Genomic DNA, 19,455 nt, shown 5'->3' with positions numbered 1-19,455 from the left:
ATATAAAAGAATGGAAAACCAACCCCAAAAGGCAGCAAATTAAGTAGACACACCTTTCTTCAGTCCCCCTGTGGAATAATCCAGAGCATCATGAGCAAAACTAAGGTACATACCTCGAGCGCAACATCTCTATCTTGTATTCGCTGCCGAAGTTTCTCAAGCAACATTTCATTTGCTTCAAGGGTTCTGTCCAAATTATCTCGATACTGCAGGAGCTCCCGAAATTCCTAATGAGACCAAAAAATATTTTCATTTATCCAGTATTAACTGAATTCCCACACTTTGCCTAGCAATGTCAGTGATTCAGGATAAAAAACAAAATGCGGTCATTCTCAAGGGGAACACAGTTCAGCAGAAATAAAAGAAATATAAATTGTTAACTATTCTGATTCCCATACATTTTCCCGTGTAGCTGGCTACTAGGGGGACACAGGATGCATTGTCTAACTCTGCCTGAAGGTGTCGCTAAAGACCTCAGAAAAGAGATTAACGTTTGCCCTGAGTCTTAAAGGACTTAACGAGTTTCCCAAGAGGCTGTGGGGATATTTCTATTAGAGGAAAAAACGTATGCATAATATCTGCATACTATGAAAAAATTGTATGCGCAGCAAAATATAAGGGATTCAATGTGACTAAAGCTTAGAGTAGGTGTTAGAACTGATCACTCTCTTCTTTAGTGTTCCATCTTCCCCTAAAGCTTAGAGTAGGTGTTAGAACTGATCACTCTCTTCTTTAGTGTTCCATCTTCCCCTAAAGCTTTCACTTTATCAACTAAGTAACTTCATGGAAATTTCTACACAAAGGTCTTCACCTTAGTATGTGGGAGAAATAGTCCTATCTTCCCCTCGTCTTCCACATACATAACATAGTATTTGACTCACAGAGCTGCTTAGGAACTACTGCTGAGTATTTATTGCTTAAGTCTTTCAGGTCTATATTTATTATTTCCTGTACTTGCTGGTTAGCATCTTGGTTCATGGGTTGTACTTTCTATTTATTTTGAATCCTCCTGATTCCCACCTCTCAATGTTCCACATGCAGCAGACACTCAAGACAGGTAGACTAGTATCCTGTGATGATACGAACTTACATTTCAGAGCCCTGTAAGCCCAGTTTCAGTTGAGATCATTCTGCAGACTCACCTGAAGCAGCTGCTCTTTGTGACTCAGACTGTGGCTGAGGTGCTGAATGTGCTGCTCCTGGGTTCTGATCTCACTGTATTTTTCAGCCTCCAGGGTATGAAGTTGTTGGCTCTTATTCTGTAATTCTGCTTGTAGCTGCTGCAAGGCTTTTCGCAATTCCTGAATTAAACAGATTCCCTTCTTCAGACAATCTAAAAACTTTTCACGTGGTCATTAGCTATGGAGGCCTTAAAACTTTCAAGGCATACAGAACAAAAAAAATAAAATAGCAAAAAGTGCCATTCTTAAAATTACTAGAGAAATACTACACGTGAATCAAATAGGATGTGGGAAATTATGGGAGCTGGGGAATGGGGGTAGGATGCAAGTTTGATATTATAGTTCAGTGCTTATTTTCGGTTTAAAAATGATACATCTATGTAAGTACTAAGAGGGACTCTGTTCCATCATAAACCTGGATCCTTTACTTACAGTAAGCTCAAGGATGCAATATTACTCTACACGGCTAATTGTGCACTTCATTCCTCTGACCTTGGTTGTTCTTTTCACTTTTCTGTCTCACGGACTTTTACCCACTCTTCAAGAATAATCTCAGGTATCTCCTCCTTTCTGAAGCCTCCCTGACTCTCTTCCTCAGCCCATCGTATATGTTCCTCTAGGAACCCCCTGCCTACCTCCTCTACAGTATTTACCACACTGCAGTTCTGTTCATACTGTATTACAAGTAACTGAAGAAGAGCCTGAGATTTTTTCACTCTTGTATTTCCAGAATACAGCCCAACATCTGGCACATGGTATGGGGGCAACAAATGTTGAACTGAATTACTTAGATTAAGTGACTAAAGGGATCAGCACAAGCTATCCTTATAAAAAATTATTATTGGGGTGGGGGAGGGATAAATTAGGAGTCTGGGATTAGCAGATACACAATACTATATATAAAATAGATAAAAACAAGGCCCTATTGTATAGCACAGGGAACTATATTCAATAGCTTTTAATAAGCCATAATGAAAAAGAATATGGAAAAGAATATGTACCTATATATACACGCATAACTGAACCACTACGCTGTACACCAGAAACTAAAACAACATTGTAAATGAACTATACTTCTATTTGAAAAAAAAAAGTTATTATCAGGGCAAAGTCAGCAGTTAGGACCACAATATGATTAATGATTTACCTGGTTATGTTTCCAAGAGGCCTCCTTCTGCTGTTCTCTCTCCTGGGCTGCGGCCTCTACCAACTGCACACATCGCTTGGCGTCAGCCAGTTGCCGTTCTTTTTGTCGCACCATCCTCTGGAGCTTCTGTATTTCAAGTTGGCTGCAGAATAAAGTGCTCTGAAGGTCAAGCAGAGCCACCTGCTGCTGAGCTGGGGACGTGCCCTCTGAGTTCTGAAAAGAGAATGAAAGTCATCATCACACAGAGGGCAAGCTCTGAGCTGCCGAGAAGACCAACAAAACCAAGGCTGTGCCCGGGAACGGCACTTTCTCAACTGGGCTCACGCCTCCTGTCCGCCGTGACCCGCACATACATGCAGTTGTCCAAGCTGGCTCTGGTGCAGCATCTCTCGAAGCTTTGCCATTGTGTCATTCTGACCTTCAATCACCTGGTACAACTCCTCAGTCTGAAAATGAAAGCAGGAATACCAAACATGTTAGCAAATTAAATATAAATTCCATCTTGCCTGTACAGATTTGGGTAGAGAATACCAATGCAGATGACACTAAGATCTCTTAGTCTAACAATATCCACTTCTAAAAATTAGAGAATACGCGTCTGCTTTGATGGGACAAATTGTTTCCTCCCAGGTCCTTGACTGCCAAACATTTTACCTCACTTTCTCTGCTTTTCAGAGTTTCCTTGAGGCTTTGAATTGTACCATCTTGCTTCTGAGATGACTCCTGAGCAGACTTTAGTTCACAGCTCATTTCATTCAGTTTTTCTTGAAGAATCTGAATTCAGCAAAGAAACAGTTTGTAAGGTCAATGATTTGATGGTTGATTTCTTTCAACCTCAAATACAACTATGTGCTGTTTTCCCCGCGTATGGTAACCATTAGTCCTAGGTCAATCAGCAAGAGAAAGCAGCAGGAAATATAAAACACTTCCTTCAGTACTCAGTTGCTTCAGTTCTCATGCACTGTGCTTTCTGCATGACGGTAGCCATACTGGCACTTGTCCACAGGAGTCATTGTGGATCCTTTACACAAAGACCAAGGAGCTTCTGCTACAGAGCACCTGCTACAGGACAGCACACAAGGGCTCAGCCAGCCAGGAGGGGAGCATCCCAAATTGTGGGAGTTTTCTTCTAAATAGTTGTTAAAATCCGTGGGTATAAAGGGGTAAGAAATTAAGCTAAAATCAAAAGCATAAACCTTTGTCTCGGGGCCTTATCCAGTTAGACTGCATTCAAGTTTTAATTTCATCCCTAAAAGCACCAGAAATCTGATCTACACAGAACAGGTTAAAACCCTGATGAGAGATAAAGGGAAGAACTACAGTTTTAACCATATACTCAACACAGCACCAGGTGTACAGTCTCCATGTCCCAGGTCCAACTCAGAGAGGTTAACAGGCTCAACGAGAGCCAGTCCCATCCCCAGGAGACCCTGTGATCGCCAAGGGCGTGGGGCTGATCATACCTTGTTGGCAGCCTCTGTTTGCTGGATTTTTTCCTGGAGTTCTGCCAAATGGGAATCAGATACAGACTGCTGAGTTATAACAGTCTCATCTGAGTTCAGCTTTTGTTGTTTGAGTAACTCTTCGGTCACGGGCTAGGAAGAAGCAGCAAGACGAGTAAGTTGAGTTAAATGTAGCCAATAATAAATTTTAATTTTATCTTCATATGTCTTTGGCATCTTTTGCCAGAGACTTAGAAAATCAGAGCTGCTGCATGGATTCTCAGTGTGAGTTCCTAAAGACAGTCCTGTTCCTTACTACAAGCAGATCCACCTCCATCCTTACGATATTCCCTACCTCCCTTCCCACCTTCCCCTACGAACACACACAAACACTGTTCAGCTGAAGCAAGTAATTCAGAGTTTAAAAAGGGAGGATTTTTAAAAAATGCTTATGATGACCAAATATTCGCTTTATCCTATTTTCAATCAGGGAATTCAAAAAGTCAAACTTATACCGTCACTAAAAGAAGAAGAGTTATAGTTCAATTATCTTTTTTATAACATGCTTATTCACATTATTGGAAAAATGGGCAGATTTTGAATATGGACTATATGTTAGATAACAGTGTTTTATCAATACTAAATTTCCTAAATTTGGTAATTTACTTTAGTTATGTAAGAGCTGTTTTTATCTTTAGGCAATACATGCTTATTGAGTGTAAAGATGCATAATATCTGCAAACAGTTCAGGAATAAAAAGATGTATCTATAGACAGTGGGAGTGCAAATGTAGCAAAACATTAGCAACTGGTGGATCTGGCAAATACGAGCAACTGGTGAATCTGGGGGTTCTTTTATGACTTCTCTGTAAGCTGGAAATTATTTCAAAATAAAAAGTTAAAAAATTAAAATAAATTTAAAAATCCATAGTGTTCTGGGAAGGAGGTATGTTTTACAGGAACATCAATTCACCAAAAAGATTCAGGAGGAAAAAAACATATATCTGGGACAATCGATCAGACTGAGACAAACTTATTGAACTGTACCTAACATTATAAGCTAAGATACAAAAATAAAACGTTAGGAATTCACTGTGGCATTAAATTCCATCTCCTCTCTCCTGCCCTCCCCCATCCCCACTCCAATTAGAAAAAAATATAAATCCATTAAGAGAAAAAAAGGCGATTGCTATTCATTTTTTCTTTATCTCACACATTCAAACTCTTATTACCACCTTCCAGGCAGTGAGGCTACAGCTTACCTCAAATCCCTTCCTACCAGTGACTGACCGGAAGTGTAAAGATTTCAGAGGAATAATTTTCTATTCTTCCAGTGCTATTTATCATTTTTTAAAACATCTATTAAGTACCATAATGTGCAAAGCACTGTGGGAGTCGGGGTGGGGAGCTACATAATAGAAGAACAAGAGAATACACAAAATATAGGATAATGACAAGCCCTATATTGTGAAACAGAAAAGCATGACAAAGTGGTTAAGCTGCTCTAAACTGGCTGATCAGTGGAAGATCTCTATCAGGCAGCATTCAAATGGAGATCTACAGGATAAGGAGCCAGCTCTGCAAAGATCAACAAAATATCCTAGGCAGAGGAAATGCCCATGGAAAGGACCTAGGGTGAATATGACCTTGGGAAAGAGAAAGGCCCAACTGGCTAGAGTAAAATTTTCCGATAGAAATATAGTGTGAGCCATATATTGAAATTAAAATTTTCTAATAACTTCACTGACTAAAGTGAAAACAAATAGGTAAACTTAATTTTAATAAAACATTTTATTTGACCCAATATATTATACTATATATTAACATAAGCACGTATTCAGTATAAAAGTTATTAACAAGATACACTACATTCTTAGGGGTATATTTTACACTCAGCAGCATATCTGTTTAGACTAGCCACATGGCAAATGCTCAACAGCCACATAAGGCTAGCAGCTGCCTTGCTGAATAGCACAGGGCTAGAGAATAATGGGTAAAGGGGATGGAAACACATGATGGGGTGGGAAGGAAGGCCAGGGCCAGACCAGATGGATACAACTTCCGTACACCAGAGGTGATGAAGCTGGATTTCATTCTCATTGAAATGAGAATGGACTCCAGTGTTTTTAACAGAAAAGTAATCGATCATATTTAAATTTTAAAAAGATGGCTCTAGTTGCTGCTCTGTGATGAATGGATTGCAGGGAAGCACCAGCAGAAACGGGACATCAGCCAGGAGGCTGCTGCAGTGTAAGTGAAAGGTAAGAGTGGCTTGGATGATGGTGGCTGTAACGGAGGGGGAGAGAAATGGGTAGATTTGGATGTATTTTAAAGGTAGAGTCACCAGGGCTGGATGGTGGGAGAGGGAGAAGGACAAAGAAGCGAGGACAGGACTCCTAGAAAAATTGAGATATCTGTTGTTGTGGGTATAACAGGGAGCCCTGCCGGGAAGCAAAGTAAATTATGTCGCACCATGGGAGAGGTAAGTATCTTAACACATATTTTCAACAATTCTAACTGATAAATGATTTTAGCATTTATTTAATGACAAAACATTCTCTATAAAACCTGACCTCTTACTTCCTAGATGTGAAACAACTTTCCAACAACATCTATTATAAGATACTTGTCTAATTTAAACTATAACAAGCAGAATTAAAGAAAATAGCGTCAAGTTTTAAATGACAGGGAAGGTGGCCATGTTTAATCACTTAAAGCCAAAGAATCTTAGAGCTGTGAAGGACACTTTACAAACTAACCATCTGGTTCAATCTCATCTTACATTTGAGGAAATGGAGACTTAGAGCAGGTAACTAATTTTTCCAAAGTTACAATGGAAATCAGGAAAAGGATCCAACTAAACTGAATTCACTTAAGTTGCTAACTTATCTTTCATCTCTATAAACCTACCATAATCCCTGGAATATTGCAGGGACCAAAATTTTTTGTTTAATAAGTGAACAATAAAAACAAAAGCAAGCAAACAAAAACAGGCCTGTCTCCTAATTCCCAGTCCAATGTTCTAATCCTTCAGCAGCTCTCTTAGACATAAGACCAGAAAGATAACTAGATAGAGAGACAGATAGATAGATGTTTAATATAGATATTTCAACATCAACTTTAAAGCCAAAGAATGCCACAGGAGAGGACATGACGAATCAGGGTCTCATCTGAACCCACACTGGCATGAATAATCAGAGGAAACCCCTAATTCTGTAAATGTAATACACTGATTGACCTAAAGGCTAGAAGATGTTCATTTATTCTTTATTCATAATACTTTATTATTCTAAATCTCAGGGAAAAACAATGTCCTTTCAGATAAGTCTGCCAAAAGAGCACTTAACAAAGTCCCACTGAGTAAACAGCTCATAATGAACTCTTGTGATGTATCAAGTACGTAAAGCAATCACTCCCATGACCACTTTGTAAAGCCTGAAATCAGTAATACTTATTTGAATCAGTGTTAATCTCCAGGCTACTAGTTACTAAAATCACACCTGTAATCATAATATAACTTTAAATTAAGTTGCCTTTGACTCAGGACAAATGCTTTTCAGCATCAGAAAAGAGAACTTCTTCCAGGCCTCATGTTGCATAATGTAAGACCTTTAGGCTAAAAGGCAGTTATTTAGATCTTCTAGATTAACAGCATTTTTCTTGACACTTTCCTAGTCATAACAGCAACTCATAAAGCTCCAACTATCATAATTTTCTATCCTATTGTTAGTAATAGGAGATATACCAGAACTATCCACTAGCACAAAATTAAAAGCCCAATCTGACCAGCATCTAATGCTTACACCTTCCAAAAGGCCTGATCTGGATAATACAGCTAAACTATGAGAGGGATAAATCCATCAGTCACACAGGAGCAGACCAGACCCTGGCACTGAAAGGCTTGAAGCAAAGATCTCCTGCTCTCTGAATTTAGGTAGAAAAGGAAACTGCACATAAGCCAGAGCTGCACTGATGTTTAGTAAAGGACCACACCCCTCCTATCACAGCTTTTCTAGTTTAGGGCCAGGTAATAAAGAAGGAAATTACCCAGCTAGAATAAGGCTTCAAATCTTTCTTTAGATTTTTGAACAAACTCAGGCCTTCGGACATAAACTCTGTAGAAGGCAAATAAGTCAGTTTTTATAATATTAAAAAAATGAGTAGGCTGAACTACAGTGCTGCTGCTTTTCTTTAAGAAAGAAAATGAAGAAAAGCAATTAGGAGTGGTTCTGGCGGTGACATCCAGCAGTGCCTAGCATGGGGTGACTAGATTAAACAAAGGAATCAAAATGACCTTACAGGACAATTTTGCTCTTTAGGATAAGAGCTTGTCTTCGTATCTGCAGTAGAATTTAACTAAAGGAAACACTTTTTTTTCTTTCATGTTTTTTATTTCTGCAAACTAAAAAGAGAACTATCAAAGGTAATTTACACTTATTTCTATTCTTTCCACATTTGTTCAGAAAGCAAACAAAAACTATCCTGCCTTTGTCCCACTTAGCTCTGGTTTTGCCATAAAGCATAGCAGGCCCTAAGGAGCTTAAGTCAACCAGGCTTACTTAAACAACAGATCCAGGATCCAAAATACACATTTTACTTATAAACACTTTGAGCCTAATTAATCTATTTCCCTCCACATCCTTAATTATTGGAGGAAAAAAAGCATAGGAATTAAATGCCATTATTCTTCAAGCTGAATATTTTCTTCCTCCTCCCAATGTCTTATTCTTCTACGAACAGTAAAGACCATAGGCCAGGTGACAGGAGAAAGATCATATACCCTGCTGTGTTAAAGGTCAATTTTTCCAGTGTCTAAATTCAGTGAAGTAAAGGGCCTTGACCTACAATCACCGTATCTTAAATGTGCTCACTAGGATGACAAATTTCTTCACAGAATCCCTAAAGAATCCTCCTGGAATCCTTAGATTTTTAGAAAAAAGACTCTTCATTTAAAATAAGTACTTATTTAATTCAATGTACATCAGGCAATGTGGCTTAATACATAGAATAAAAAGGTCTTGCTTGGCTGAGAATGGTTAGGAATCTTTGGCTCTTCCTGGGCTAAGTTATTGAAATCATGAGCTTTCCATGTCTCTCAACTGAGAGCCTGTGTGAGAGGATCTTTAAAATCCTTCCCAACTCCAGAATTGTTGAGTCCAGGCACCAACAAAGAATTTTTATTTTAATATGGAGGAAAAACTCCTTTTGTTTTACCTGTGATTTTCTAAGTCTTTAACTTTCTACAATATTGGCCATTTTTAGGTTTATTTATTTATTTATTTATTTATTTATTTTAATGGAGGTACTGGGGATTGAACTCAGGACCTCGTGCATGCTAAGCATGCACTCTATTACTGAGCTATACCCTCCCCTATTGGCCCTATTTCAAGAGGGGAAAAAGTTTATTTCCCATCCACCCTGTCCAGACTGTTTTTAGATCCTAATATGAAAACACCATGTTTAATCTGACATCTATGTCTGCTCAAAGAAATACTGTACTGTAAAGCCCAAATTCAGCTGCAAAGCTCCAATGAGAGAAAAAGAAGCAAAAGAAAAGTACACAAGTGTTAGGCATACTAAACATTTTATACAAATGAAAACACATTTTAAACTTTTTGATATCTATACTTTTTCATATGCTGTTTCTGACAATTTTGTGCAAATTCAAAAATATTTCCCCCATCTTCTTATTGTGATGCAAACTTTAGATAACAGAATGACTTTTCAAAAATTTCAAGTGACAATCAACAATCTCATTTAGAAGCTCTAATTTCCTGGCATGATGTTGACGGAGCAGGCTTTCCATAAACGCCTTCCAGATTGTCCACCTTTGTAATGGTAACACTAAAGAATTTGTATCAAGTTGAACATGCCAGAAGTTTCACAAAGTTAATTGAATCTACTGATTACTGTTGCTACAGAAACAAAATAGCATCTGTCAAGTCCCTAGATAGACTTAAAAAGTTGGAATGAAATCAGTTGGGTAGACATGAGCAGTTCAAATTAAGACCAACTGCCATCTTTTAGTCGTTGATTCCAAAGTATAACAAATAAAACTCTCCTATCACCCAGTAATGGATGAATCCTTTGTTAATATCAAACCTCTTTTGACAGAGCTATAAACAGTTTTTGCCTTAACATTTTACGTAACAACACTCGAATTCCCAGGTCTCTTTTCTGAACAAGTCATCATAAGTCCTCAAATGACCTTAACTTATTATAAATATTGCCCAGGTATTACACCACTTTGGTGGATTAATAGGCTTTCCCCAAACCTTTACCCTATGCTCTGATCAGTTTGAGGCAAACATGGGGATGAAAGGCTCAGTGCTCTAGGGAGGACTAACTAGAGAACTCCCTTACCAAGTAAAAAATATTTATAAATCTAAAAATGAAAATGAAACAAAAAAAGGAGAGAGAGGGGAGGCAAAGGAGGTAAGAGGAAAGAGTTCTAGTGCCAGAAATAAGATTAAATTTTTTGTAGGATAAAAGTGAATTAGGAATCTTTCTCTTTTTGTCTTAAAAAAAAAGTGCAATTTTGGTAATTAATGGGAAGGCCAAAAGACGACATAATAAAGAGGATTGTGAAAAGCATATTATCTGAGCGTGAACCACATTTACTAAAAAGGACACAAGCAAAAGGTACAGCAAAAATGGGCTCAATGATTAATTTTCTCAAGTGCAGAGTATTATCAACCTTCACCTAGACAGAAATCACGTGAAGCCTGAGGCCAGCTAACTTTAATCAGAAAGGCACTATGCAGCCATTTTGTATACCTGGACCCGGAGTGGCAAATACTCCTCCCAGAGATCATCCCACAGCTCCTGCAGGTCTGAAATCTCCAAGGGATAACTCACAGGTGTCCTGTAAAGGGGTTTCAAAGACCTGTTAAGGAAACCAGAACTAACTCCATCTGTCATGATATGGCCAGGCCTGGCTCCAGGTGGGCTGGATTTCACTGGAATAGGAAGCTTGCTCCCTCGGGGGCTCTGGATGGGCTTATAATCAAGACCTTTAATCATGCTAAGAGCTAGCTCCAGCTTGTGGTTACACATATGCTGTGGCGCCTGTTCATCAGAACAACAGTCACACTTTACAAGTTCCTTTGCACCTCGCTCAGTTTCCTCATCCTTTTGTTGTGGAGGACTAGCCTGGACACTTGCATCCAAAGATTCCACAGAGGATCCTGGTGTCCCTTCCTCCATGCTTTCTCCATCTGGGGGTATCTTCGTACTTGGTAAATCCGGTGGCCCAACCTCAGACAATGCCTGTTCTTCAGTGCAAATGCTGGTGGACCACCTGGTAGAAGGGCCACACGAAATACTTTTCGCCACCTTTCGAGGCACCTTACAAATGGCTTCATAGTCAGAATCAGCAACCCGCAAAGCTGCACAGCCACGGCATCTCCTGGGTCGGTTACCGGGACCTTCGGAAGCATGGCAGCTGTGTAGCTCCTGAATCTGATCCTCATTTTCTACCCAACACTCAAACCCTGAATAGGCAAAGTCTTCCTGGAGCAGTGCAGAGTATCTAACATCAGGTAAGCCGGAAATGTCAACCGTCCCATTCCCCGCCTTGGTCTCCGCGCCAGTGTCATCGTTATTCTTCCGATACATACTAGCAATGCAGAACTTGAGGCGGTCCTTCTCCAGCAGCAGCTTTTGCAAGCGCTCAATTGAAAGGGCTTCGATCCGGGCAATGACGGTGTCAAATCTATAGATCCGATCAAGCATGAAAGCACACTTGCTGCAAGCAAACTCAGCTTTGCCATCTCGAGAGACATCCTTGCCCAGAACGTGCGAAAGTAGAACCTGGAGGTTGAGCTTGGATGCCGTGTGGAAGATCCAGCGCCGCTGGTTTCCGCACAGCTCGCGGGCACAGATCCTGCAAATCTCCTTCATCTTCTCTCCTGCGGTTGCCGAGCTTCCTGGAGGCGGCTGCTGCGCGGTGATCATTCACCGGTGCTTGGCTGCGTTCCGTCTCCCGCCTCGGTGGCCTCCGGCCCGCATGGCACAGCTGGGTGAGGTCCCCACTCTGCAGGGGCGCTCCTCAGCCAGCCGAGCGCGGGCTCTGGGTACCAGAGTGGTCAGCCCCGCCCCGCCCGTCCGGGAGGGGGCGGGCGAGGAAACGCTTCAGGGGGATGCTGAGTGACAGCAGCGCAGGCCGCGCTAGAAACCTGCCGCGTCTCCTCCAGCTGTCTCTCCCGCCACCGCCGCGTCCTCAATGTCCTCCCTGTTAACAGGCTGGGTTCTCGGAGCACTGGCTGCCGCCCGCTGCTGACGCAAAGCCGCGGAGATTGAGGATCAGATTTCAAGATGGCGCCAGCGGCCCGGCGCCTGCGGCCACCGGCAAACTCCTCTGGGAGCTGTAGTCCGGGAGGCCGGCTCCTCGCTCTGCGCATGCGGGGTGGCGAGTGCGTCCGCTCGCCTCCAGCTTACTTACTGCTCCTCGCCGTAAAACGCTGACCTGGCTCACAGTGGGTACCCGGTTGGAAAGCAGGGCGGATGCCGACCACTGCCAGGACACTTTCAACTGCTAAAATTTCACCCCAAGAGCGCGCCAGTTCCCTCACGGATCCTCCCTCCTGCCGCTGCGGGATGTTCCGAGGCTCTGCGTGGGGAGGAGAAAGCCGAATCCCCTCCCCCTCTCTCCACGGGTAGTGCCACGTACCCTGGATGGAGCAGCCTGGCAGCACCACTAGGTACCGCTGCGCGCCACCTCCCTCCGGCCTGCAACCCCTCCCCACCCAGTCCGGTGCCGGAATTAACAGGCCCTGGGGCGTAAAAGGCCCCGGGGAGAAAGGGTTGATAAACCAGCGGGGGGCAGGCAGGTAGGGCGGATCTTAGGAGTCTCAGTTCGACCTTTCCCTCGACTGTTGGGCTTATCTAGAAAAGAGGACAAGTGTTTCTCTTCATGATGTTGAGGTTGAGTTTAGCATTCCTGGATGATTCGCCCTTTTTAAGAAAAGAAATCGAGAGAAGGCATAAAGCAGACACCTGAGAAAGAGCCCATCAAATATACCACATGAATGTAGCTGGTTAACCAAGATTTTGAAGATGATAGAAGAGAAAATGAGCTTTTTTTTCAAGAATGTTGACACCTGAGCGTAGACTGCCATCACCGAATCCTCCTTCAGGTTCAGGTAGACTGCAGGTCTTATTTTGAGGCGGGAAGGGGAGACAAAACACCAGAACAAAAGGCCTTGTTTATCTGAGCAAGAGTCCAGAGGGTCAGGGAGGGCTTCGATCTGCAGAAATGGAGCTGGGAATTTCCCTGACTTCAGTTAGGACCCTGTCTTATTCCACATTATCCAGTAGTGAGTCACCCCACCCTTATGTCTAGAACTTGGGTGCACACAAGGGGAACTGGAGCTCTCTCTAGGTGGAATCGAGGTGTCAGCATCCATTTGTAATAAAGAATTCTCTCCTGTCTTAAGAGATATGCAGACTCCAGATGGGAGGAGAAACAGTCCCAAGCAATCACCTGGAGCTTCCCCAGAGCAGGACACTTTGCACTTGAACGATAATGCTACTCTTCACTAACTTGACCTTGTGAGTTAAGGTCAGCAACAGTCTTAAGTATTTCTGAACCCCATCTGCAGGACAGACCCCATACTCCTAAACCTGGAGACATCCAAATGCCTTCAGTGAGAGCGTCCAGACTTTTTATTGAGGATTAAATGAGATGATTTGGGAAAGTGCTTTAACAGAATCTGGCTCATTAAATAATAGCTAATATTATTATTTTATTATTATTATAATGGGAATAGGTTAAAGTAACCTTAAAGCTTTATGGGGCTCTGCACACATAAGATTGTATCGTTCTCTTATTTAATCATCAAAACAAAATCTTAGTAGCTCCTTTGTGAGAGATAAGGATCGTCCTTAGAGCTTTGGGTTTAGTAGGCTATAGAACTCTACATCTGTGATTTCACCGAAATATTCATCTTCAGGCCCCGAAACCAAGAATGTAAAATAGAGTGAAACTCGCTACAGGTGCATTTTTGCCTGCTTCTAGGTATATGAGCTTCAGAGTCAGAAATTAAGTAACAATCTTTGGAATCTATAGTGATCTGTAGAGAGGCAAGGAGTTTCTAGCCTGCCAGCACACTCCTACCCTGCTGTACCCTGTCCTAAGTATTGTCCTAAAGAACAGCAAGGACTCAAAAGTCCAAAGAATGCAAATTAAGACATTAATCAAGGCCTCATCTTTGACTGGCAGTGCAAGCCACGTTTTCCTATTGGGGAAAATGCTAATGAAACAAAGTACTCTTCAGGAGCAAATTCTGAATAGTACTTTGTATTATTCTATTTTCCTTCATAAGATTTTGCATCTGACCTGTGTCTCTAAACTTTAATGACAATATGTAGGTAATTGGCCCAGAAGTGCAAGTCAGTACAAGTGGAGAAAAGGCAATTTACCATTGAAGAATATATTTGCTATAATTAAAGAGCAACATCCTGAAAGAGACAGCTTCCAGCAACAGATAGGAATAAATCACTCAACAATTGAAGAAAATTTGAAGATAGCACTCTCTCCACTCCTAGAGAAAATATTTAAAGACCAAGATTCAAAGTGGATAGTAAACTAGAATACCAGAACTTCTCCCAATATGATCACTTGGTATTGGAAAACTAAAAGATCACTTTGTATAGACCATAACACTTGAAAATAAAAACCAAAAAATGAAACTTAGAAGAAAAATTATGTGATGATAAGTTCAGCACTTCATGGTTCTTATCAGTAGCAACTTGATAAGGATTGTGTATTGAGTTAACACTGGCTACCTATGGGGAGTCAAGCAAACTGGGGAGCCAAACAGGAACATTTATTTTTATTCTATACACCATGTATCATTTGAGTTTTGGGCAATGAATGTATATTCACATACTGTTTTTAAAAGGTTTTAAAACTAGGAAATACTCTATAGTTAAAACTAAGAATTGTGCCAATTTAAGACACTTAAAAGTCTGAGTGGTAAAACTTGATCCTAAAATAATAATTTTTGTAATATATATTATAAATATATATAATATATGTGGACAACTTATAGAAACAAGGATTCAAGGGGATAGACAAGTTATTAAATAGTGATTGTGTCTGGAGAGTGGAATTGTTGTTACTGATTTTCTTCTTTCCTTATTTGTATTCTGTAATTTTCTAAAATAAGCACATAATGTGTTTATGAGAAGAAAAAATTTGTTATTAAGAAAAAGGTAGGATAAACACATTTTGATATGTTCATATAATGTAAGACTAACCACCAATGAAAAAGGAATAAACTCTGATACCCACAACATGAATGAGTCTCAAAAGCATGTTAAGTGAAATAAGCCACATCTGTACATCCCATGTGATTCCATATGTTTTAAGTCTAACAGCTCAAAGTCTGACAATTCCTATAATGATAGAAATTCAGAAAGTGGCTATGGGGAGTGAGGTAGGATGAGAACTGACTGCAGAGGGGAACAAAGAAATTTTCTAGGGTGATGAAAATGTTCTATATCTTGTTTTGGGTGATGGTTACATGGACATGTAGTTTTAAAGCTCACTCAACTGAATGCTTAGATCTGTAGATTTTATCTGTTAGTATAGTTCACTTAAAAATATTAAAAGGAATAAATAAATATAAAAATATGTATTACCCATAAACTTTTAATCTGAGTGATTTCTTTGGTGGAAAGTAATCCCCACTTTATTATAAGAATAGCTTTGAAAACTGAAAAGATAAAATATAGCCCAGAAGAAATTCTATAAAAGGCCCAACTGCAATTTCAGAATTTCATAGTTCCTATCTATGTGAGCTTTGGAAATTATTATTTTATATACATTTACACACCACACATTTATGATTGAAGCAAAGCATGTTATTAAGGTGAGACCTAGGTCTTTTGGGATGATTTATAATAGGATGATTACTTCTAAAACTTATCAAAGGTACATAGTAAAAGAAAATTTTACTGAGAACAAGTTTCGTATTATGATAAGCTATAATGAATTAAACAAGTGATTCATTTTATATATCAGCAGTTTGCCCTCAAAATGGACCAACAGATGCATTCACAAGCACGTATTTGCTGTATATCCTAGGTCAAATCACTTGTATCTGTCCCTTAATTTCCTAATCTACAAAATGAATGTAAACAGTGGTTTTCAGCCTTTGGCATGCACCGGAATCACCTGGAAGGCTTGCTGAAAAGTAGACTTAACACATTTCTAATTCACTTGGCTTGGGGAAGGGTTCAAGAATTTGCATTCCTAACAAATCCCCAGATCATGCTGAAGCTGAAGCCCCAAAGATCAAACCACACTTTGAAAACTACCGAATTAGAACTCTTCAACTGTATTCAGAAAAATCTCAGTCCAAAAATCAGAAGTTCTGCAGATAAATGGAAAAACCCATCAATGAAGAACTACGAACAAAGCTGTTGAATTTAGAGAACTGTATGCCCACTTGGAACAAGAGTCCTAAGCAGTATTATGGTAAGGATCTTTTGCACTATCTCTGTTTTGATCTCTAGATTTGGGGACCTGGGAAGTTTCTCTTAGAACAGTCGCTACTTTTGTACCCCCTGTGTTGTCATGTTTCTAAGACCTAATTCTGGGCTGGGAGGGAATTTCCAAGAGGTGGAAAATCCCCATATCCCAAACCAGTTGTATTAGGTTTCATTACCCTAGTTATGACATTGGAAATAGCTGTTCTAATTACTAAAAACTATACCAAAAAAACAAAAAATGTGATTCTGATAGAGAAGCTAAAGCAGATGAGGAAATGCAAGAATATCAAAGTAAAGCCAAGTTAGGCTTAATGGTACCACCACAAGCACGTGTGTGACTTCCCTCTGCTGGCTGGAAATCTTTAAGAAGCCAGAAACATGCTTTGCATTAATTAATAACACAGCACTTCAAAATACTTGTTTTAAAACCAGGAGATTTCAAGTTCAACTGCAGATTACAGTAATATGGTTATCAGCAGAATCTATCCTAAAATAGTAAACATTAGAGTCTTTCAAGTTATTAAATACCTATAGCTGTTTAAGTGAATTTCAAAATATTTGTTAAATCAGTCAACCAATGCAGTTTATGCAAACTCAATATTTTTTTCCTCTGTCTTCAGGGAGCTTTTCATTTTAGCTGAAGGGTGGAGAATGTGCATGCTACAGTTAGAACAACTGACTGGTGAACTAAAGGTTACTGATTTAACTTCATTGTCAATGCAGAAAAAGTGGATATAAGTATAGGCTGATACAGGTGAAGAGGGCAAGAGTGGGACTTGAGTATTACGATGGAGGAAACCAAGGAAAGGACTCCAGAAAAACAAAACGGCATCATCCAAAGTCTTGGAAGTTGAGTTAAACATGGTGCTAACCTGAAGGTAAAGGGAGATGTTGAGGATTTTGTGGGACATCTGAATGGCCAGGTTCATCCTACTCTATACATCTAGCTGTACATACGCTCTGTACATCTCGATAATTGCTCAAAGAACATGTACAAAGGGCCAGCTAAGCCAGACACTGTGCTGTGGGGGGGGGGCTTTGGCAACTAGAATTTGGTTAATGTTTGACAAAGGCAAAAGAATGTGGACTTAATGTTATAAATTTTAGCACAGAACGGCATGATAACAAGTTTATTTTAGGAAAATTAGGCCACAAGATGGCTTGGAGTTTCAGGGACACGTTTTGGGATGGTTACAGAAAGACTTGTTTTAAAGCCATTGCAATTACTCATGTGTGGGATAATACAGGTCTGCTTTAAAAATGGAAAGAAAATGGTAAATATGAGAATCATTTTGAAGGAATGAATAGCCAGGCTTGATGATGTACATGCAGAGAGGATGAAGGGGGGTGGGGGGGGGAAGGTTAAAAATGCAGATAAGTTTCTGGTCTGAAAGATTGGTAAAAAAGAATGATCAAAATAAACAGAAATGTGGGAGTTGAAGAGTCCATTTGCAAAAAAAAGAAAAGTATAATTTGGGACATGCTGAGTTTAGGTGACAGAAAACTAAGTGGAAAAACTAAGTCGAACTCTTCCATAATCAAAACACTGGTAAGAGGGGAACAGAGTTTCAAAAAATGAGAGGGGTGGTTAACATTGTCAGCATCAGGAGAGATGAGGTCAGGCATATCATTTTCTACAACAAAGTAGACTTGTAAACAAAAGACTTGTTACCTTTAACTCCTCAGAATCCTTCTCTCTCAAGCCAAAGCTGAGTTCTTTTTGACCCCATTTCTGAACATCTCAAGTGTGTTCAGAAATGTTGCTTCACATTTTCCTTTTCAGGTTCTCAAAACCTGAAACCTGAACCATGTCATACAGCCTTAGAAGCTTACCCCTTTAGTCTTCCTGCATACTATTTCCAGGACATTTGTAGTAAACATCCATAGTTGTCCACTACCTATGGCATGAAGTCCAAAACCCTTAGCCTGGCATTTCAGTATTTCTACAAAAAGATCCTTATCTACTTCCCTTTCGGCTCATCTCACATTTCTTCCCTAACCAAATGGTGATGGTAAATTTTTGGACATGGATAGTTGTATTCCCTGTATACCCCTACCTCCATCTTTCCTAGTCTGATGGTGAGGCTCTTAGCATTCCCTTGACTAGGGATTTTTGGCAGAGCAAAGAGCAGAGACTGACTGTGGTCAAATGTATTTCCTGACTTTGAAAAATTCTAAACCCACTGAGAAGATTAAGCCAGGTGTCCCAGTGGGGAAAAGGAGAGAAATGTCTTTGAGGTCAACAAAAGAGAAGGTGAGATTTCACCCGTAACGGGAAGAGACTTGGGGTCTAAGAGTAACAGGGACCCACCCCCATTCCATGTCAGTGTGCTGGGGAAGCAGCAGCACCTGGGGGGAGAAGGCAGTAGATGACCTGGAGAAGCTAGACTTTAGGTCAGGGGGCTCCATAAAAGATTCCAGGGTAGGAAGCAGTGAGGAATGGTAGAACTGTGTGTGCTGCGGCAGTGGGTCTTCAGTGGTGGACCAATGATCAGAGTAGTCTCCTTGATGCTTCAACATCAGGTAAAAATCAGGCACCTTCACCTTCACATAACTGAGAGATTGGGGAAGAGGCAGTGTCAAGTGAATGGATTAGAGGGTTGTCAGTCCCACCCCCCAACTTCCTGGGAGGGGAAAGAGGGTGGAAATTGAATCAATCACCAATGGTTAATGATTTTATCAAGCATGCTTTTGTAATGAAGCCTCCATAAAAACCCAGGAGGACTGGGTTCAGAGAGCTTCTGGGCTAGTGAACACGTGGAAGTTCAGGGAGAGTATTATGCCTGGTGAGGGCACGGAAGCTCCACACCCATTCCCACATCCCTTGCCCTATGAATATCTCCCATCTCGCTGTTCCAGTTATATCCTTATGTGATAAACAGGGATCCAGTAAGTAAAACATTTCTCTAAGTTCTGTGAGCTGCTCTAGCAGGTTAATCTAACCTAAGGAGGGGGTGATGGGAACCTCTAATTTATAGCCAGCCAGTCAGAAGTACACGTAACAGTCTGGACTTGCAACTGGTGTCTGAAGTCCGAAGTCCAAGGAGGGGGTTGTTGGAACCTCCAGTCTATTGCTGGTCAGATGCACAGGTGATACTCTGGGATTGTGACTGCTGTCTGAAGTCCAGAGGCAGGAAGGGAGGAGGATGGGGAGTGGGAGGGCTGTGGAGGCAGTCTTGTAAGACTGT

General features: G+C 40.6%; 1 protein-coding gene across 30 annotated transcripts in view; it reads right to left on the bottom strand.

Moving 5' to 3' along the window:
• The window catches only part of PDE4DIP (phosphodiesterase 4D interacting protein), a 169,105-nt gene that overhangs the window by 63,334 nt on the left and 86,316 nt on the right, over positions 1–19,455 (bottom strand). For 14 of the 30 annotated variants that reach the window (XM_074370303.1, XM_074370308.1, XM_074370304.1 and 11 more), the window contains 6 exons: positions 3,792–3,923; positions 2,983–3,102; positions 2,682–2,774; positions 2,329–2,541; positions 1,143–1,301; positions 114–227 (listed from right to left, as the gene is read on the bottom strand). In XM_074370303.1, the coding sequence (XP_074226404.1) occupies positions 114–227; positions 1,143–1,301; positions 2,329–2,541; positions 2,682–2,774; positions 2,983–3,102; positions 3,792–3,923 (831 nt within the window). Of the gene's footprint in view, positions 1–113; positions 228–1,142; positions 1,302–2,328; positions 2,542–2,681; positions 2,775–2,982; positions 3,103–3,791; positions 3,924–10,546; positions 12,140–19,455 lie in introns of those variants that run through there. The other 16 variants (XR_012509204.1, XR_012509203.1, XM_074370293.1 and 13 more) reach the window with 9 other exon arrangements.

This window comes from Camelus bactrianus, chromosome 9, assembly GCF_048773025.1.
Source record: "Camelus bactrianus isolate YW-2024 breed Bactrian camel chromosome 9, ASM4877302v1, whole genome shotgun sequence".
NCBI lineage: Eukaryota > Metazoa > Chordata > Mammalia > Artiodactyla > Camelidae > Camelus > Camelus bactrianus.
Note: the sequence above shows the minus strand (reverse complement) of the source record. Positions and strands in the feature narration are given on the sequence as shown.